General features: G+C 43.3%; 1 protein-coding gene across 4 annotated transcripts; it reads left to right on the top strand.

Annotated features, from left to right (window-relative positions):
• Positions 1–759: 759 nt before the first annotated feature.
• Positions 760–21,369, top strand: TRA2B (transformer 2 beta homolog). Of its 4 annotated transcripts, none has more exons than XM_068691506.1 (10): positions 760–933; positions 7,607–7,740; positions 9,678–9,743; positions 11,648–11,810; positions 12,580–12,768; positions 14,211–14,326; positions 15,573–15,656; positions 19,255–19,317; positions 20,040–20,113; positions 20,969–21,369. In XM_068691506.1, the coding sequence occupies exons 1-10, from the start codon at positions 898–900 to the stop codon at positions 20,977–20,979; spliced, it is 936 nt and encodes a 311-aa protein (XP_068547607.1). In that variant the 5' UTR covers positions 760–897; the 3' UTR covers positions 20,980–21,369. The 4 variants fall into 4 exon arrangements, with proteins under 4 accessions (XP_068547607.1, XP_068547608.1, XP_068547609.1 ...); XM_068691508.1 differs by lacking the exon at positions 9,678–9,743 and adding an exon at positions 7,073–7,351 and having other exon boundaries at positions 772–933; XM_068691507.1 differs by lacking the exon at positions 9,678–9,743.
• Positions 21,370–21,743: the final 374 nt, after the last annotated feature.

Raw genomic sequence — 21,743 nt, 5'->3', positions numbered from 1 at the left:
TCAGGGGAGGTGTGTGGAGCTACTGGTGCCATGGTAGGTGCCAACTGGGACCGACCCCCTTGTTCTAAACACCTCCACCACCACACAGCCCCTCTGCTTCCAACAGCACTTGGTAAGTCAGTGCAGTGGGGGCAGCGTTTTAAGCAGTGTCAGTTCCCTCAGTTGCCCGATTTTGGGCTCCCTGTTTGATAAACACGCAGGCAGAGCCGCGTTGCCCCTGTGGGGATGGATGGCGGTGCTTTACAACCTCTGAGGGGGGACGAGGGTTGTGTCTCCCCGCAGATGCACCACGCAGGGGTTTTATGACGGGTTTTGTGAAGGGATTTAGGAAGAAACGACTGAAAGGCTGAGCAAAGGGCTGTGCTGATGCTGTGCTGCCCTCGCGTGGGTCTTTCGGGAACATCCCAATCCCCCCAAACGAGCGCTGTTCAGCACCTCCTCCACAAAACCCAATGGGGCGATCACGGCCATTTTTTAACCCTTCCCGGAATAAGAACTCCGTCTGTGGAGGCGGCTTTGTTTTTAAGGCAGCGGGGGACCCCTGAGGGGGCTGGGAGGGGACACACGGGGGGGGTGCGGGCGGGAAGGGGGGGGGGGGGGACACCTCGCCTCAGGGCGGGCATGGAGGGGGCGGGGCCTATTGCCGGGGCGGGAACGGAGGGGGCGTGGCTAACTACAAGTGGGCGGGGCTTCAATAGAGGGGACGGGGCTTCTCATGGAGGGGGCGGGGCTTCCCCTCAGCGCGGCCGCCGGGGTGGGCGGGGCGTGGCGAGCGCGCGCGCGTCGCACGTCACTTCCTCTGCGGAGAGCGCTGGCGCCGGGGACGGTCGGGTCGGGTGGTGTCGGCGCGGCGGCGGCGGCCTTGGCGGCGGCGGTGGGGAGCGGCGCGGCGGGACCATGAGCGACAGCGGCGAGCAGAACTACGGCGAGCGGGTAATGCACGGAGCCGCCCCGCGCCGCCCCGAGGGCAGCACCATCCCCCCCCCGAGCCCCGCTCACAGCGCTCCGAGCCGCCTGGGCTGGGCTGGGCGGGGAGGGCCCCGCTGGGGGCCGGGGCCCGGCTGGGCCCGGCGGGGGGAAGATGGCGGCCGGTGAGGGGAGGGGGGGGGGGGAGGGGAAGGAGGGGGGGGGGGCGCGCGGCGGGGCCGCCCGGCGCCATCTTGGGCTGGTGACCGGGCGCGCCGAGAGGGACAAAATGGCCGAGGGCGGGCGGGCCCCGCCGCGCAGCCTCTGCCCCGCCGCCAGCGTGGCGGGGACGGGCTGGGGAGCGCGGAGCCGGAGGGATCCTGCGGGATCCTCGCCCTCCTGCCGGCTCCCTGCGGCGCTGCCCCCCCCCCCCAGCCCCACACACACACAGCCTGCTACATGGCCACCCTCCCGGCGCAGTCACAGCCCCGCGTCCCGGTGTCCGGGGCTCTCCTCACACGCAGGCGGCGCTGGGTGTGCAGCCTGCTCGGTGTGGCCTCGGGGAGCTGCCCGGCTGCTAATGCCGCAGGCGTGCTGAGCTTCACGTTGGTAGCCAAATCCGCCAAACCCATAGCTCTTCCTTCTTTAGGGAATTGGGCTCTGAATTATTATTATTTTTTTTTTTTCCTACCACAACACACAAGTGCACTGCAGGGGTCGTTCCTGGGTTTTGTCCTTCTCGGCATCAGCCTGTAGCTTTTTAGCTCGTCGCAGCATCAGAGGGAGGTGTGGAGGTGGCAGGAAGTTGGGAATCTGAACCTTGGCTAGGGCACGCAAAAATATTAAGTGCTGACTTACTAAAATATCAAATAACAATCCTGAGAGAAATCGCTATGCCTTGTAGTGTTGTTCTTCGGGGAACGTGGCACTTCTTATTCAGATGCACTCTGCTAGGCCTCAGGATGGGAGCGGTACTGCTTTGGGGAAGTTAGGCTAGAAAAATTTGGTCTCCTGGAAGCTGAACTTGCTAGGTGGAATTGAACACCAAAAGGCTGCCATTGAAGGATTACAGACCTGTTCTGCCCCAGTCAATCCCATTTGCACTGATACCACTTCTAAGAGCGACGTGAAGATCTGTTTTCAGTGCAGGGAGCATTCCTGCTCGCGTGCTCAAGATGGATTCCTGCATGTTAATTAAAAAAGTTGATCTAATTTATGTCGTGTGAGTCAGGCAGAAAACCTGCTTAAAATGCTAGCCTAACTTTGGTAAAGCTTCTCATGCTAACCCGCATTGTATTTGCAATTAGGATGAATGCAAATGTTAAAACCCTTATTGTAAAGTCTTTTAGAAACATTTTGTATGGGATAATAAGACAGCAGTTGTCCCATAGTCTTCTCTATTTTTATCTTCTGTGAATTTTATTTTTTTTAAATCATGGGTGGACAATTTTCATCATGAACAAGGCTTAAAATAAGCTGCATCTGCTTGTTTAGAAGAACGTTATTTCTCTGTAACTGAACTTTTGTGATTCATAAATAGGTAAGTTGTATACAGCATACTTGTGTTTGTAGAACTGCAAGGTAGGACCGTTTAGCTACAAGCCTCCTATTTCAGACCAATTGGGAGTGGCTTTTTGAATATTATTACCAGTGTTGTACATGCTTATTTTTTGCCTAGTTAAGGCTTATATTTTACTGAGTCAATGCCTTTCTACTTCAAGCTGGAAGCACTAAAGTCTGCTCTTTGCAGAGTAGGAACGCTGCTTGGGTAAATAATCTAGGATATGACTTTACAACTGTCTGTTAAGCTGTTCCAGGTCCGTGCTGCCAACAAGAATTGTGCTCCTGAAAGTGTGTTCCTGCTTTCTCCCTTGTACTGCTGTTTGTGTAGTCAGTCAGATCTGGGAACTGAATCAGCTGAATTTTTTTCTGATTCCATTTCCAGCTGCGTTGGTTTGCAGACTTGACTTGATGATGTAGCCACAAGTCCTAATGTCAGCATTATGGGGATGAAGAAGAAATACCAGGTGCCATCCCAAATAATGGGATGTCCCGTTTTGGAGGCAACTTAACCTTAAACTGACTTTATGGCATACGTTAAAAAACAAATCCCTGTCAAACTATTTTTCAACTTATGAATCATGGTGAGATTAAACTAGAAAATTTTTAAAAAATGAAGAAACCATAAATTTCCAATGCTGCCAATACTTCAGATAATGGATTTTTGACAGTGCACTGAAGGAAAAGGCCACTTTTTAAAGACAATTTTGTTTTCATTCATCACAATTGTGCTCACTGAGATGTGTGTAATTCAGGCATGGACAGGTTGGAAAGAAGGGTGGCTGAAGTCTTTTTTCGAGTATTTGCAAGCTGCAGCTAGCCAGTCTCATCCTGGGAATGCGTTAATAGTAGCAGTTGTTACTTGGTATCTGCCTGATCAGAAAGTATTTAATACGGTATTAATATTTTTTTTGGTCAGAAGCACTTGAATGTTACAAATACTCATTTTGTAGATCTACTTCAAGTACATGGTCAGTGTTTTTGGAAGTACAGCCTCTAGTACTAAATTGTGGCCTAAAGAAGCAACGTGGGCAGGTTTAGAACAGCCTGATTGATAGCTTGGTGCCACCAAAAGGGCAGGTCCTTCTCCCTGTGCCTCCTTTGTGAGCTGACACTGGGTCTCACCTCTTGGTGGCCGATTGAGCACCCTGAGCAGTCAGAAATCTGCTTGTTTTTCGCAGACGGGTTGTTCTGGCAGCTCAGCGTGCCCAGGCGCTCACCAGGTCAGGGTGGCAGGGAGCCGGGCTTGGCGCCGAGGGTCTGTTAGATCAGCTCTGTTTTCCAGAGCACCCTCCTGTCTTTTTTTTGCTGGAGCTTGGAAACCGTTCACTAAATCAAAACATTTAGGCATTGCTTAGAGTTTTTTGGGGGCAGATAATAGTTACTGAATGGCACATCCCTGGATTTACCTTGCATTAGTACTGCTTCTTGTTTATAAATCGGCTCTAACAGGGGCCTCGGCAGAACGCTGCTGTGCTTCTTGTTCTGCGGGCTGCTGCCAAAAGGGTTTGCTCTGCTTTCCATCTGCGACACGGATCCCCAGCCCCCAGCAGCGACCTGGTGATCGCGTGCTTCGCAGCAAGAGGCAGAAGCTGTTATTTTTTTTGTTGGATCAGCTGCTAGATTCAGTACTAGCAAGGTTGAACGAGTGTCAAGTTAGCCCCCTTGCACATGGGATGAATCTGGAGTCGCGTTAGGTAATGCACGATGGGGGGCTCTGCCTTTTGGAAGACAAGTGGGAATTGCTCAATCCCTATAAACTTAGCTTAAATCATAGTAATAATTGTGTTTGACTGTATTTTAAGTTGTGAAATAACTGAAATCTGTAACTTGCATTCCCATGAGGTTCAGTTGGATTGCAGAAGTACCCAAAAAAACTCAAATTCTTGGACCTCATTTGCATACCATACAGCTCCTCCTGCCTGTGGAAATCTTTATCTCCTGTCCCCAAAGTCATTCTGCTGTTGTGGCTTTCCATGCTTAGAGGTTACTGTAACCTGTCCTTACAAATGTGCTCAGAGGTATTAAAAACAGTCTGTAATGCTGCACGGAAGATATATTAATATGCCTAAAGTATGGGAAGAATAATTTGGAAACCACAACCCTGGACTTCAGGGCTTCCCCCTGAATTCCAGTGAGGCTTGATGACTGGGAAGAGCTGCAGTTGAAGATCGAGGGGTCTGGTGGTTGTTAAAATCCTGCACTTCAAAAAGTCAAGCTTAGAAACACCGGCTGGCTATTTAACGGTGAGCACCGGCTTTGATCCGCTTCCAGAAGTGTTTGCATATAGGTGGGACAGAAGTTTTTCATCTCTCTTCTTCCACATGTCATGACATGAAATTGTTTTGCCTTTTTTTAAAGCTTAAAATTCTCAAAGAGCAAAAAGTAGAAAAGGAAATCACGGTATTCAGAACCAAAGCAAATCGTAACTGCTCTGCGCTTCAAGCCAAACGGGGGAGAGGTTTGTGTGAACCCTCAGCGGGCATCAGTCTTAGTGGGGCACACACCAAGTGCAGGGTTTGCAGGCTCCTGGTGTAACAAAATTTGGATAGGTGAGGTTTGCTTGGGGGCAGGGTGGGGAGGGTAGCAGCTTTGAAACTTCAGGAGCTGTTACCAGTCTCAGTAATATCCAGAAAAGATTAGGTACAGCCTTTTGAGGATGTAAGCCTGTAAAATGTGACAGAAGGTAAGGATTTTGGAGAAGGATGGTCCAGAAACAAAATGCGAAGGCTGAAAAACAGGAACATTTCGTAAAGTTTGAAGTTGGTAGAGGGAAAATAAGCCAGCTGTTTAATTTTGTTTTAACACACAGGTGTCTTCAGGTTTTTCCTAAACTCCTTCCTCCGATGCTAGGCATCCGGTTTCCCCACACGTGCTAACATAACATAGCAAAGATTATCCTTTTTTTAAAAAAAAAAAAAACTATCAGCGATATGAAGACTTCAGTCATTTGCTTATGTGAATACCTCTTCACTATATTTCCTCAAAGCTTATTGACTTCTAAAAGCTCTGAAAAAGGTCCGCAGTGCGCTCATGGGCAAGGTGCTCCCTGCTGCTTCCCTCTCACAGCACCATGCGTTCCTCATGTCCTTCCCAGCCTTAGAGCTGCTGTCTTTGGGCATCGCTCCTTCTGCCTAGCTTCAATCTGCCAAGAGTTATCTCTAGTGAATGGAAGTAGTTTTCCTCTAAAGAACAGCAGCTTAGTGCTGGTTTTTACCCGTTCTTCAAACCTTGCTTTGTCTAACTCTAAGAATGCTAAAGGCTTCTTGTGGCTAACGTCATGCATTTGCTCAGAACTCAGCTCCAGGGATTTATTTTTTTTTTTCTTTTGAAGGTAGCAATGGATTTAGGGTAAACTCGTTATTTGTAACGTAGTTCTCGATGCTTGCACTGCCCTCTGCAGGGTTTGTAAGTGTGGTGGCTGTCGTTTAAAACACTTCCGTACACAGATTGATAACGAATGCGGCCTTGCCGACTTTGCTTTATTTCTGTTGCTCTCGGTATTAATTCAAAATCTGCTTCATCCTGCAAGTTCCTCCACCCCAACTGGTACCAGTGTGGTAGGCAACTGCCAATAGCTAAACGGGATCGTATGTCACATGGAAGTGGTTTAAGCACAATTAAATATCGGTTTAGCTAATGAATTTCTGAATGCTTAGTCTGAAATGCCTATAAAGTTGAGTGTTCAGATTTAAGAGATGTTACAGAGATTAAAAACAAGTGGTTTGGAAGAAATTCTGGTAGTCTGACATTGTTAGTCAAGCTCCTGCTTGGACTTGTCACAAAATTTGGAATTGTTCCAAATAGATTTTTGCCGCTGAATTTTAAATTTCCTCTGAGCTCTTGAAATAATACCTCCTAGGGTGTTCACGCCAAGCGTCTAAAGCCACGTGACTGAAGTTGAGCATTATTCTGCTTCACAAAAATAAAAGCTGAGAGCGCTGGCTAGGTTAGGTCACCCCCAGAATCGGTGGCAAGCACATAGCAGAGCAGAGGGGCTGCTGTTCCAGCGCAGCGTGCGAGCGCTTTGCACAGAAGTCTGGTTTCGCTCGGGAAAGCTCTCCCTTGGAAGCTCGAGCCCTGCGCCTGTAACCAGCCTTGCGCGGGCAGCGTAGCCGTGAGCATGCTCATCACAGCGGGCTGCCAGCCTGGAAGGCTGCCCCCAGCATAACACCGAGTGAAGTCGCGGGAAGACCGAGCGCGCTGTGCTTCCTGCCTTCCAGATCCTGGCAGCTCGAGGCGTCTCTGGCCGCAGCAGGGACTTAGCTTGGCTTACGGCACTTCTTGTTGATTTTGTCTTAAGTGTGTGGCTGGCAAAGTATTTGAGTTTCCGAATGCTAGAATCGATCAGTAGACCTTCAGTTGATCTGTTGTGCACTTGCTGTTAAATGTAGGCATAAATAGCGAATCCAGTTGCTTAGTGCTTAAAGTTAAACTGAATTGACTGAACCTGTTTATAAAATAGTAGGGAATTCGGTAGATTCAATTCTTGAACTGCATATATAGTAAAAGTCCGCAGAACATTTTTTTTTCTAGTTTCAGTTTTGGCACTAGATTTTATCCTGGAGTTTTTAAATATTCTTCATCCTGTTCTTTTTCTATTAAGGTTAATGTTGAAGAAGGAAAATGCGGAAGTCGCCATTTGACAAGTTTTATAAATGAGAATTATTTGAAGCTCAGGAATAAGTGAAGCTGAAATTTGAAAAAAAAGAAAGTGAATGCATGCTAATTATCAGACCAGAAGTCCCACTTGGTAGAATATTGAGCAATTTGTGTGAAGTGGGGAAGATGAAAGAAGTCAGAATTTGAAACGGAAGAATGAAGAAAAGGAATAAAAATGAAGTTAAGATAAGAAGTAATCTGGAATCTGAAAGCACTACGCTAAGTAATTACTAGTCTGTTTATGTGTCCCTGTATATTTTGCTAAACATGCATGCATTATCTGTTTAATAGCAAAAGTATATGCAGGGTAAAGAAGTGTCTACCAGGGAAAAACTTCTTAAAAATCTAGGCAGTTCTAATGCCAACTGCCCGGACACATAGATATGAATTTTTACCATTTATTTCACTGGAGCTTGTTTACAGACCTTAGGTCAACCAGAACTTGTATACAAATTAGGCTTTCAATATCTGCGTGCAGGAATCCCGTTCTGCTTCCAGAAGCGGAAGTGCTCATGGGTCTGGCAAGTCGGGGAGGCACACCCCTGCAAGATCTCGATCTAAGGAGGATTCAAGGCGTTCCAGGTCAAAATCTAGATCCAGGTCTGAATCCAGGTGAGTTTACTTTTTACCTCTTCCTCCTCTTGCAAGTCAGTTGTCTTTGGATTATTATGTCAGAGATGAACTGAAGTCCTCTGTAGCCCAGTTCTGTTTGCAGAGGTACCTGGTGATCTGTGCACGCGGAATGCAAAGGGGCATGTGTGGTTTCTGGATTTGAAAAGCTAAACTATTGAGCTAGATCTTTGCAGCTTTTTCTGAGAGGTATTCTGCTATGAAGGCTTGTATCTCTGCAGAAGTAGTGTGTAGGTGCCCTGCCTTTTAAGTTTATCTTAAAAAAGAAAAAAAAAAAGGCTAGCTTCTGAGCAGAAAGCGCTAGAGGCTCTAGATCTAGTTTTTCTGTGTGTTAAAATAAATTAGTATATCAGCATATTTTACACTTCAGGTCACCTTAAAGTGTTTTTTTCACTGGAAGCAATGATGCTTCCAGAGTAGTTCATGGTATATTCCACAAGAAAGACGCAGATAAGTATAATAAATGTGAACGTCAACTGACATGTCTTACCTTTTAAATATGTGTTAATTCAACTTGAAAACTAACAAGCTGAAAAACTTGAGACAGCTTCCTAAGTGCTCAGAAAAGTTGTGGAGAAAGTAGCTTAATTACTGTCATTGTTCCACAAGTGGATGCTATGAAAATGCCTTTCGGGCTGTCCTTACCTGTTAAACAGGCTGTACGCAGTGACAGGATTTCTCTTGAAACTGCTAACAGGCTTCTAACCGAGACATAAAATGTGCCGGGAGCCTAAAAATAAGATGATAAACGTCACTGCTAGCCACTTAGCGTTGGACTTAACAGGGGTGTTGTGTAAGGGGTACGTATTTAAAAAGAAATGAATGGAGAGGCAACGAAGCCTGTAAATGGCTGAATGACGTTATTTTTTCTGAAGAGTCTAGATAATGCAGTGCTGACTACGGAAATAAATGTGTAGGTGATACCTTTAGTCATTCGTAAGTGTTCAGAGAAGAAAAACAACCAAAAAAAGCTCGGGTTTCAGTGGTGGGGTTTCCAGCTGAGCTGCTCACAATACATTTTTGTGTATGAGCACTGAATTAGGCTTACCAAAGCCTGGGGGTAAGGGTGTGGGAAGGATGACATCTCTGGAAGACATCATGCAGTCACCCATGATAGAAAACAGTATTGAATGCTGTGTTTATCCCTGCTTGCAAGATCAAAATGATCAGTTTGAAAGGCTTTTGTGAGAAGGTAAACACTTTAGAATTTTGACAGCAGAGAAATGGGTTTGTTTTTTCTGTGTATTTCAGGCACAGTCACAAGTGTCAGATTATGCATTTGAGAATCCCTGCAGTGGGAGAACAAATGTCAGGTTAAATGAAGAAATGCTTGGAACTGAAAGCATCAGTAGACTCCTAGGACAGCCTAGGAAAGGTCTGGTCCAAACCCGTGTTCAAGACAGATTCAGCTGGGGGTTCAGGTGGTGTTCCCAGGGCTTTATCTAGTTGAGTTTTTAAAAGCTTTGAAGGTGGAGACCACACATGTTCCTTGGCCAGCCTTTTGCCTTTTAATGTGGCCAGCAAGTCAGGACAATCCAGCATGCCCTTCTGCACCCCAATCATAACCCCTTGGGCTTCCATGGTCTTTCCAGCACTGTGCTTCCCACTTGCCGAATAACCACAGTACTACCTAGGAGTGCAATCACACACAGACTGCAGTCTGAAGTGACCAGGCAAATCACTTGCTCTTGCAAGGACTCCTTTAAATAGTACCCGGGCATCTGGCACTTTGCTTTTCGATGAACAGCAGTAGATGCTTATGTCTACGATGGCTTCCTGAGCATTTAACAGCTGTCTGCAAATTCCTGCAGCTGGAAATACTGAAAGTATGTTGCAGAGTTAATTGATTCGTTAGCAGATTTGAGCGGAATTGTGTCAAGGCATGTGTTTCGAACCAATATACTTGATTCTATTTTCAGTGCCATCACTCATCTGGATGTGATCACGAGCAGGTCACCCAACTGGCTCTCACCAGAGATAACATTGTGAGATCTTTCATATTTCGTGGTAGCTTCCATCGCAAATATATTTCTGAGTCACCAGCTTCATAAATTAAACTTTGATTGACGATCAAATCTGTGTCGTGGCGTATTTATCAGTTGGGGTGTGGACATACTTGATTAAAAAGTCCAAATCTGTTCTTATTGAAGTTTTCATCCGCAATTTAGTGGAAACCCTGTGCAAGCTTGTTCTGTGTGTTCATAAAGTCTAAACAATTCTTTGCACCTAAGGCAGCAATATAAGCAGTTCCTATTTAACATAAGCCTTGCTCTCAGTGTTTTGTGTAGTTCAGGAGGGTCCAGCTTTTGTTTACTGTAACGGATGCATACTGTAACCTGGAACATCGGTTCTGTGTTTGTCTTCAGGTTTTCTTTATCAAAGGCTGAAATGTGGCTTTGTGCGTGTGTAGAGCTTCACTTACGTTCTTACTTCATTGTCTTTCTGTCTCAGGGAAGTTTTCTGTTTTTTTCCTTTTTTTTATTTTTTTTTTAACTTTGTTCCCCCAAATCACTTGTTCTTTCTACATACATAAGTGTTGTAAGGGGTCCAGATGAAGTCATTTCGCTGGGACATGCATATATGCTTCAGGTCGAGGAAGACAAAACTAGCTGGCTCGCTTCTGAAGAAATCAAAGGCATTTTTTTGAGGCTTGTAATGTACAGAGTGTACGTCCCGCAGTTTGGCTGTGTGGTGACACTTACCTGGTGACAAAGCCTGACAGTGGAAGAAGCTGTTAAATGCTCAGGAGAGTAAAAACTGGTTCACGTTGAGAGCAGCGTTCATGCTGGTGTAGTGGTTGGCTTACTGTGAAACACAATTCTGCAGCAGTGGCTTCTGGTCTCAGTCAGCTTCCACAAACAGGGGCAAGGCAATTAAGGTGTAAAGAAGAGTACGTAAATTAATATTTTATGACTAAGAGCCTTTGAATATTAAACTGTTTAGTGTACTTCTAAGCCTTGCAGCAGCTTTCTTTGTAGTTGCCTGACATGCAGATTAGTGACTGCAAACAGCAGACCACGCTCGGGTGTAATATTCCAGTGTAAGTGCCTGCCCAGCTTTTCAGCAAAGACTGCCCGTGCTGGGAGAGCTGAGGGAAGTAGAAGAAAATGCAGTGTTTGTGGCCTCGTCTCCACAGACCTGGTGCTGTCACTTCCAAACGCTTCCAAAGAGAAGTGGGCCAAAATTAGGGAGCAGTTGCACCTTTGCCTAAATACATTTGAAGGGTGAACATATAAACATTTATGAACAGCTGATGTTAAATAACTATTGAAATACCATAAGGTAAATAAGCCTTCTACCACTTAATTTCTTCAGCCCTCTTATGCGCTGTTTCAGATGTGTTTAGCAGATTCCTGTGCTTGTAAATATGCACTCACAAAAATATATTTGCTTTTCCATGTCACTGAAGGCAGTGTTATTCTGGAATAAGTAGAAGTGTGCACCTCTGCAATTGTGCATGTTTGATGTGAAGCCATATTTACTGTTTACTCCTGTTCCATTTTTCTGCTAAGTCTTCCAGAGAGAACTCTCTCAGCTATTTTAATTTTACTTAGACGCTACTGTAAATGCTGTGGATATTCAAAGCATGTACTGTTTCAAACCAAGATATCCTTGTTAGAAAGTTAGAAGCTGCTGAGGAATTAAAAGCTAATTGAAGTGGATGTTGAGGTTACTGTTTTGCAGTAGATAACGCTCTAGAGCATCTACAGTAGTCTTAATTGTGAAGATTGAGTGGTCAGGCCTTGAGATTAGTGACTAAATTGATTATATCTTAATTGTGTAGTGCCTACCCCAGGTTCTTAGAAAATGGCTGTTTAGACTTTGTGAGTAGCTGTTATTTTTGAAGGGTCCAGGGAAAAAAACACTACTTTTTATTTTTTTTCCTCAGATCTAGATCAAGGAGGAGTTCCCGTAGACACTACACAAGGTCACGCTCTCGTTCCCGCTCTCACAGGAGATCCAGAAGTAGGTCATACAGTCGGGATTATCGGCGACGACACAGTCACAGCCATTCCCCCATGTCTACTCGCAGGCGCCACATTGGAAACAGGGTACGTACCCTGCAGAGGAGGGGAGGAGGTGTAAACAGGCTTGAGTACGTCTTGAAGGCACTACATTCATTCCATAGGGTTTTCCACAAAATCGTTCTGCTTCCTGCACGGGTCTATTTAAAAGGTATTGGTGAGGTTAATTGGCATTTGTTTTTTTGGTAAACCTTGGATTTCCATAAGTTTGCCTAGGAACCAGTGCAGGCTACTATCAGGATACGTGCTGTAATAAATGAGCAGCTGTATGCAGTGAAGGGCAGAGGCAGAATTAGGAGGGAGGATCGTTTGACTTTACTTGAGAAAGGCTGGAAAACTAAAATATTTAGTTAAAAGCTGTCTTGACGTTCTCTTTATTAAGTGAGAGCATCCAATCCGGCTTGATTTTAGCTGCTGAGAGTCTCAGTTGACAGAAAGCAATGTACTTCATGCTAAAGTTAGGGGGCAAGTGATAACTAAAACGAAGATGTGATCCAGGCCCTTCTCTGTATCCGTAGTCAGTAGTCACCCACTCTCTCTGGAGAGAAGACTTCAAGTACAGTAACTTTGTGTGTTCTCACTATAGTTGGTACAGGAAAAATGCAAAGTATTTCTGTGAAAGGGTGCTTGTGTATCTGTAGGTTTTATTGTAATAGAAGTGTATACTAGCAAACTAATCCAACCTCAATCGAAGCAGTGTGTTGTTGCTGATATTTTCAGGGACTCAAGTTTGTAAAATATACCACATGTTGCAAATGCGAGCATTTTTATTCTGATCTCTCTCTCTCTCTTTTAGGCAAATCCTGACCCAAACTGTTGTCTTGGTGTATTTGGGTTGAGTCTGTACACCACGGAACGAGATCTGAGAGAAGTTTTCTCCAAGTATGGTCCAATTGCTGATGTTTCCATTGTGTACGATCAGCAGTCGCGGCGTTCGAGAGGATTTGCATTTGTGTACTTTGAAAACGTTGAAGATGCTAAGGAAGTAGGTTGGGGTGTGGGCTGTATGGCATGTTTGCTGGGATGTATGTTCTGTCCCAGGTTGTAGCCTAGGAAAGCTTTCTGTTCGACCTTTAAAGTGGCATAGGAACCTTTTGTGCTAATCCCTTTGGCTAGGTGAAATGATCATAATGCAAGCTAATGTCACAGTATCTTATCTTCCCTGTCTTCTCAGGGCCTAAAAAAAAAACTTCGCACCTCATAATAAATGTCAGTGTCTTGGTTCAAAAGATATCTTCTGTGTACCAGAGGAAACAGTGAAAGGGCATGAATTCTGGTCCCAGTGCAGGCTGAGTTGTTGTATAAGTCACAAAAGCAATCTTCAGCCTAGCATGGTGCAACTGTGCCAACAAGAAAAAGAAAATAGAAACACATGTTCTCTTCAAATTATGAGATGGAAGTTCTTTCCGAGCTCCACGTGACCCTCTGTTTAGTATTACTGCTCGGAGTGCACCAGACTGATATTGCACAGTTCTCAAACGCTCAGGTGCCCTGTAGGAGCTTTAGCATGCATCCTGCTGACTTGTAGAGCTTCAGAAGGAAAGTGGGGGAGTAGTTTTTTATGAAAATAAAAGGCCAGGCAAATATTTCTGTCATTCCTGGTCAAGTGACTGCCTGAAACCCTAAGGGACTGGGTGAATTGAAGTGGTGTCAATACCATATAATAGATTACCAAGTGTGCTTACAAGTGCTATGGAACGCACATGGGAAGGGGATGCAATTCTATTCTCAGGCCTGCCTTGGATGGCACTGTGTCTGTGGGCTGTGATCAGGTTTATCTTCTGCATGAGTTCTAATTCTTACCATCTGGGGTGTCTTTTTTTTTTTTTTTCCAAATTCAGCATAAGACTTCCATGGTAGGTTGAAGCTTTGAATGTGGGCTATGCTACTTGGCAGAAAAAGTGGATTCAGGCTTTTTACTTCGTGTTTGTTTATGGCTCAAATACTACTATATTCAAGGATATGGTAGACTTTGAGAATGTCTTGGGGGGGGGGGGGGGGGGGGGGGGGGGGGGAATTAAAAGAGCACCGATATACACCGATATATACTTAGACTTAACGTCTAAGTATATTCTATGTTTAGTGTTCCATGTTGGAGTAGTTAAAATTTCCCTACACAAGCACTTTCAAAGGCTCCTCTTAATCATGTTAGAAACAGTTAATGAAACAATTGGTAAATTATGTTCCTCTTAGGCATTTCACGCAATGTAAGTCACCTTTAAGTAATTACTGAGGCTTATATCCAGCTAGTTAGAATGTCTTAAGAGTTTATGTTCAGTATGTAAGTATGGGGCATATGTGAAATTTAGACTTGGGTCTTAGCTGAGCTCTTCTGAGGCCTTTCTAAATATTTCATGCAGTGGTTAGGAGCTTGTGTTGGTACTAAAGTTCATACCTACAGCTAATTGTATTTTTATCTCTGCTTAGGCAAAGGAACGTGCCAATGGAATGGAGCTGGATGGAAGAAGAATCCGGGTAGACTTCTCCATTACAAAAAGACCTCACACACCTACCCCTGGAATCTACATGGGAAGACCAACTTAGTAAGTTACCTCCTGATTTTTTTTCCTAAAAAAAAAAAATAACAACAGGTTATATTGTGTCCTGTGTTTTAAAATAAATAAAACCCACAGAACACCTCTTGTATATATCCCTTTGAGACCTGTTTCTGTGTGTTTTTCCTAGTTTATCAGGCTTTTACATTAATGTGCTATTCTGAAAGTTAGTGTCTACATGTAGTAGTTTGGTATGTGGGCACAAGAAGAACATACGTCCTTCTGGCTTGCATGCAGTGCAGTAAGTGGATGTTTCAGTACTGGGAGCTAAAATATGAAAATCATTGATGCCTAATCATATTTTTAACAAGTCTCTTTAGGAAGAGCTGTGCTAACACTGGTGTGGCTGTTTGGCAAAGCCTCAGAAAACTAGAAACTCAGCTGATAAAAGAGGTTCTTCAGATTTATTTAAAAAGGAAAAACTCACATGGACTGCTATCAGTAGTAATATGTATCTTTCTACTCTTTAGTTATAAGGTGTTTAATTTATATGGCACTTATCAGAGACTGATGCAGTGTCAGTCTGGATTGCAATAAGCAGAAACCTATGTTCATTAGTTATGCCAAAACATGAGTTATCTAAACATTTAAGTCTGCAGTAAGAATCTTTGTTAATTTCTGAACTATTTCAAGTTGTTTCTGATTAATGGATGTTCCCCTACGTGTTCTCAAATGCTAATGGCTTTGCAAGCTCTAGTTTTCAAGAGTACATCAACAAATACTATTGTGCAGCTTTGCAGTTTACCCTATCCAAAGTGTAAACATTTGATGAAGTTTCCAAGAATGTGAGTTGTTTTCCCAAGTGGTTTCCCAATTGTTTTCCCAAGACTCTCAGCGTATGGTATTGGTGGCAGTGTAGCTGATGTTGTATTGATGCTGTAAGCTTTTTTTTTTTTTTTTTTAAGAGAGAAGTTCTTCTAAAATAAGCTTTCTGAGAGTTAAAAGTGAATGAGGAGTTGCCACAGAATGGAATTCCTCTTGTGCCTCTGATATCCAAAGGTTAAGAGGTTTCAGACAAGGAGGAAAGTAGCAGTCTTAAATTCAAGCATTTTAAAAAGCAATCTTAGGTAGATCTGTCTCCATCTGCATAGGTGGGAAACACTCAGCCATCACTTAAACGGTGAGGACAGGAGGTAGTAATTTAAGCCAGTTAAAATGGTGTGTACTTGACTGGATGCACTGCGAACAGAGCTTTATATTTTATTAAATGTAATTTCTCTTCCATTACTTGTAGCGGCAGCTCTCGACGACGAGATTACTATGACAGAGGATATGATAGAGGATATGATGATCGTGACTATTACAGCAGATCATATAGGTGAGGCAATATTTGTAATTCTGGACTACTTTTTGAACTGTGCTTTCTCATCTATGTTTCTACCTTCACAAGTATGCCAATATGTTTTTAGGCTCATCTTAATTGTGGTTTCTTTGTACAAAATCTTTACCAAGGAGGCTACTTGGTGCAAAATAGATTAGTGGGAGATATACTTCGTGCTGTTTAGCAAGAGTTAATCCATAATGCTTTTTTCAATCATCAGTAAGTTCTAAAAAACAAAGTAACATTCTCTGTACTCTTTTTTCAAAAAGAATTCTTTGATTCCTCTATTACCATTAAAATGGTGGCAATATAGGTGCTTATTAATATTAGAGTTTGTGTTATAATGCCAAGTTACTTTCTGAGTGTAGTAGACAAAAAGTAGGAAGTGGTCACCAGGATCCCCTGTTACCAGTGGACATTTCAAGCACTGCCAAAAATGAGGAATCAGAAGTTGGAAAATGACCTGTTCTATACTAGACATTTTCATGAAAAAGTGTTTTGTTTTGTTTTTTAACATGGTCTTGTCAGGCTGTGTGTAGATGATCTGCTTGAGGGACTTGCGTATCTTACTTCTGTCTGTCTTCAGTCCAAACTTAAGTGTTCAACAGTAGCTAGCTTCACCAAAAGAGGTGTGAATGTTCAGGTGGCAACAGATTGTCAGATGGTTAGGGAAGTTAGTACAGAATCTGTTGAAAATGCAGTTGGTACTTCATTGATTTTGGAGACAGAGCTCACTTATCTTCAGCTTTCTCCATTTTGACTGCCAAATGAGCTTGCCCCATGTGAAATTCCCAGAATATGACTGGGATGCAATTAAGTCGGACAGCAAGATGACAATTCATTTTTTCTGTCTGTAATTGCCCAATGTTTAAGAACGTTGTGGAACCTTTGTTCAGTACGTGCAGCAGCACTGAGCTGTTTGGCTAGCTGTAATACGTCGGCACTGGGTGCGTTTGTGACCTGCCTGCTGCCAACAGTGCGTTGGAGATGTGTGCATTTGAATTGCGTTATCCTATTACACCTCAAAGATGATGAAAATGCTCAATTCTGTGATCCTCCTAGCATTCAGTGTGCTCTTCTGTTCCTTCCTACATGTATACGAAATATATTCTATATGCTTACAGTGGTATTTGTGTGGTGATCCTCAATCACTGAGGGCAGCTGTCTTTCTTACCCCCCTTCTACTCTCAGACACTTTCTTCTTACCTTTAGCCATTGCTTCTGTTTCTCACCTCCCTGCCTTGCTTGTCTGATCTAAAGCAGCGGCCTTGCTTCTTCAGGTGTTTCAGCCCTGCTGGAGGCAGGGAGAGGTGCTCCACCTCCTTACAGTGAATGCAGGAGACACAAGTGTTCTGCTCACAGCTCTGGGAACACAGGGTATTTTCTGCCTCTATCCATTTCCCTACTGTGTCAGCAGCTTTGAGTGTTTTAGAGAACTGTAGTAGGATAAATCTGACTAAGCATACACCAAGACTTAATGGTTTTGCCTTGCCAGCTGTTGCATGTAGGCTTCTGTGAAGTAGCTGTGACACAAAAGTGAATCTTTGACCAAACTTTGTTTATTTCAGGGCACTAGGTGCAAAAACTTGCCCAGGATAGTTACTGCTATAATGCCTAATTTCCTTGCTGGATTTCAATTCATTATTTTTAGGACATTGCGTGAAGCAGCTCCATAAAATGCTGGGGAACAGACAACATGTGTCTTAAAACATAGTCTGCTAAACAGTCCTTGAAATCTGCTGTTTGTTGCTTGTATGTTCTTGAAATGTAATTTGATTGAGGTTATAGTATGACAAAAGTCTTCTGCTACCAGGTGTTACCTTTTGTTATCCCTGATGGTGCATTGTGGCTCGGATCTTTGTAAAGCAGTATCAGAAGTTTGAATTACTTCACTTCTGGGTGTGTGCTAGTCAGCATAGTTGCAGAGACTGATAGTGAACGACTGATAGTGAGGAGGATGTGGATTAGGAGAGGAAAAGCACGCTAATAAGAAGTGATGTGAGAAGATGGGCTACTTCAGTTAGTGTACTAGTTTGTGTAGTGTATCAGAATTCACAGCTATGCTTTGGTTCAGCACTTTGAGGCAGTCATGCTGCAGGCAATGTTCTGACCTTCCTGTGTGCTCTCCAGTCCTGTGTCTGTCGCGTGAATTAGGGCTTTGGGGGAGAAATTCTCAGAGCATTTGACAGGTCCAGCAAGAATGATTTCCATTCCCTGAAAAAAAATCAGGGAATTTTTAAAAGCTTTCTGCAAAAACTTTGTCTTCTTGGATATTGATATTGCAGATATTGAAATCTAGCAGATAAAGATTGAAAGTAAGCCACAGATACACATGGCTACTTAACAAATGCCATGGTCTGTACCAGTTAAATACCTACTTCTTATCCTGCAAGTGTTGGTCGAAGGAGAGAGAAGAATAGAGTTGCATGTAAAAACATGTAGATACAGAGCTTAGTGCCGTGGTTTAATGGTGGACTTGGCAGTGCAAAGTTAAAGGTTGGAGCAGGTGATCTTAGAGGCCTTTTCCAACCTCAGTTAATTTATGATATGCCATGGGTGCTCCCTCGACAGGAAAGGGTCTAGAGGATATATAAACTTAACATCTGTTTTGTACTCTGCCCACAGAAAATCAATTGGTAACAATTACTTTGCATTTTCTTTCTTCCTCGCCTGCTGTGTAGAGAAGCCTTAAGGGCATTTTCAGGACAGAGTTCTCATACTAAAACTTTAATTTCCCCATAATTTTCCCCATGTTGCTGTGGGATGCTTAGTCTTGTCTGGAAAAGTGTCTGTAAACTGAAGAATAACCTAAGAAGTATGCACACTGGCTATCTACCAAATGGGGAGGGAGGACTTCTGGAGGAAAAAACACAAAGTAAAATAGACCTGCTGATCGGAAGTGTGGTGGTTTTTCTGTCTTAAAATTATAGCCTTTTTGAGCTGCTGTGAGCCATCTGTGGTGGTCATCCCTGCTCTGTAACGCAAGCTTGATGCAATCTCCTCCCAGTAATGCTTAGCTGTATCTAAATCTGTGGAGGTACTGGACTGGCCACTAAATACCATTCAATATTGCAATCTATTGTTTCAGTTCTGTGCAACTTCTGCTGCTGTTTTGAAGATGCCCTTGTTTAAGCATGATTAAGTGAAGTGTTAAAATAAAAGGGTGTCTGCTTTGCCCCTGCCTCAACTTTGAAATCAACTTGTGAACTGATCTCACTGTTTTAAAAAAATGAAATAAAAAATTGCTTGCTTGGAATGGGTAAGCATCTGAGAACAGGAGTGCTCTTAGAAGCAAAGGCTCTGTACCAATCTCAAACTGCTGCTCGTTGGAGAGTATGCCACTGTAAAATACAGCGCAATGGGCAGCTGAGTGCGAGTCCTCTCCTAACTGTTCCTTGCTACTGAATTCAGCCAGCTCCTCCCAGTGATGCAAAAATAAGTGTAATGAGGAAGTAATTTTGTCCAGTGTAGGTACCAAATGCTTTCTTGTCTTCACATCATTTTCCTGTATTTGACAATACTTTTGCTTGTATGGCAATATTTTTATTACTTCACTTTATACATTTTTAAAATTGATCTGCTTTTGTATTCGCAGAGGAGGTGGTGGTGGCGGCGGAGGAGGATGGAGAGCTGTTCAAGACAGGGATCAGTTTTACAGGTACAACAGGAAAGCTTTTGGTGTCTGATTAACAAAAGAGATACTCATATATGGTATTTTGGGGATGTTTGAATCCAGTCTGGGATAGCTATAAACATACTGCAGCAGGCGAGTGGCTGCTGAATGCTTGCCACTTTGCCGTGAGCAGTACAATTTATTTCAAAGTTTCCCTCATCAAGGGGTGAGGTTAGTATAGGGTCAGGCTGGTGCAGCTTTGCACTAGTTTGGTTTTCTTGAATGACAATTCAGGGGATTAGTGGAAACAAGCAAGGAAATGCAAAACTTTTGCCTGGATTGGAAGAGTATTGTAGAGTTGAGGGTGGGATTTGGGAGGTGGCAGCAGAGAGTGCTGTTCAGATCAACTCTTCATCTAGAACAAATAATTTAAAAGTTAAGGTGTGATTTGGCTTACTCTGCTTGTTTGGGATGCTTTTGGCTTGAAACACAACACTTGGACACAGTCAGATGCACAAGAGAGCATATTTCTTTTATTAGTCAAAAGTAGTATTAATCTGACTGCTTGCTCAAAAAAAAAAAGGGTAAGAAATTTCAAACGTTTGCTCTGTTATCCAGTATAAATGTCGATCAGCTCTTCATGGGCTCGTTAGCTTCCCCAACTACGCTCCCGATAGCAGGATTGAGAGATACCCACTAAAAGCTGCTGCCACTCATCTGCCACAGGCTTTAACGAAGGGATTGTTTCTGTTCCTTTTCTTCCACAGGAGGAGATCACCATCCCCATATTACAGTCGAGGGGGCTACAGATCTCGATCCAGATCTCGATCCTATTCACCTCGTGAGTAGTTACAGCTCTCATGTCAAAAGCAAATTTCCACTTTGCTTGAACTTCTTCCTTAGCTTTTCTATCCCCTAATACCTTCAGTGTGGTTGGCTTTTTTTGAACTACGGTTCCCTTTAAAGTTTCATTGAGCAACTGGCAACCTTGAGGGCAGAGCAAATATTTAGTTTGCAACAAAATAAACTAGGTAACACCACTTTTTCTTTTTTAAGAAAAAAAAAGTCTGAAGTAGCACTTTTTTCTTGGGAACCCAGTTACGACAGCACTTTGTAGCAGGTTGACAGTTTGGTTGAGTCTAGGACAGCGAAGCCAAATAGTCAACCCTTGCAGGTTCTGGTACTGGAACTAAAATTCCTGACAAGTTGCTGAAGAGAAGGCTAAATCGGTCTGGGACCTAAGCGGTGCTCGTCTCCCAATTGCTTATTTGCACAAAGGATAAAGCTGTGTTTTTGCAGAAAGTTAATAAAACACAATAGCATTCCTAGCATGTTCCCTTTGAAATGGATACACCCTGAATGACTAGGTTCTGTTCTCACCTTTACCATTTGTGTCCAGAGGAAAACAAGTGTAACTGCTTTTCCTGATACATGGGGAAACTGGCTTCAGCCCATTACAGTGTGTGTCGCACACTGAGACATCAGCCCTGTGCATATATGATGTGAACTGGGCTTTTTCTTCAGGAAGGGACTTCCTGACAGAAGAGTACTGACGTCGTATTTTATTGTAGACAAGTAAATCACTGGGCACTTGAATTTGCGCATTTGAGGCATATCTGTAAAGTTAGATATGGAACTTGTAAAATCCGTTGATGCTTGGAAGTCTAATTGTATATATTGTTTGTTTTTTTTTCAGGTCGCTATTAAAGCATGACATGTAGAGGAATTTCTAGCTACAGCCTTTGAGTTGAAATTGCAAGTTTGTGGACAATATTTTTATTGTCTCTTCTGTTTAAACAAGTGAACAGTGCCTAGTGAATAGGTGACTTTTACACCTTTTATGAAGACTACTTCTGTGATGTTAAATGCTGTTTCATTCTGCATATTTGTGTAGTTTGGTGCTTCGTTTCAAGTTGTGTTTTGAAAGGAGTATGTTTTGCATGTATTTTTTTAGTCTCAATTTTGACTCCTGAAAGGTTTCTATTGTAAAGACAAACTGTTCAGTTAGTTTTTTCTACTGATTCCAAGGTATTCTGAAGATCAAAACCTGTGTAAAATGCTTTCAAAAAGTGAAAAATAAAATAAAAAGAAGTTTGATTTTTTTTTTTCCTACTTACTTTTTCCAAGTCTAAGTTACGTATTGAAAGGGGACTGCTATACTTACTTGGTATTCCATAACCAAACCATAGCAAAAAAATCCAGAAGTGAAATTCACACTAAGTTTGTGTTGTTGGGTAATTGCTTTCTAGGTGTAATGCTTCAGGTCTGTAAATCCAGGGTGTAGGGAAGTCCATATGAAACTTGTACAGTAGCAGGGGGAAGAAACATTGTTCAGTCACACTGTAGATAGACATGGAGCATGACTTCTTGTAAACTCAATGCTGCTGACCTTTGATTGAGGTGGGTGAGCCGTGAGATTCTTTATCCCATGTACGATAGAGACAAGTAAGGAGCCCTCAGAAATGGGGGTG

The sequence above is a fragment of the Anas acuta genome, chromosome 9 (assembly GCF_963932015.1).
Source record: "Anas acuta chromosome 9, bAnaAcu1.1, whole genome shotgun sequence".
Taxonomy (NCBI): Eukaryota; Metazoa; Chordata; class Aves; order Anseriformes; family Anatidae; genus Anas; species Anas acuta.
This window is presented reverse-complemented; position numbering and strand designations above follow the sequence as displayed.

Excerpts from the sequence above, each read along its gene's own strand:
- TRA2B (XM_068691506.1), top strand. The coding sequence starts at position 898 with ATGAGCGACAGCGGCGAGCAGAACTACGGCGAGCGG. Across the intron at positions 7,741-9,677 it reads AGATCCAGGTCTGAATCCAG|TGCCATCACTCATCTGGATG; the intron begins GTGAGTTTACTT and ends TTCTATTTTCAG. Across the intron at positions 9,744-11,647 it reads CTCTCACCAGAGATAACATT|ATCTAGATCAAGGAGGAGTT; the intron begins GTGAGATCTTTC and ends TTTTTTCCTCAG.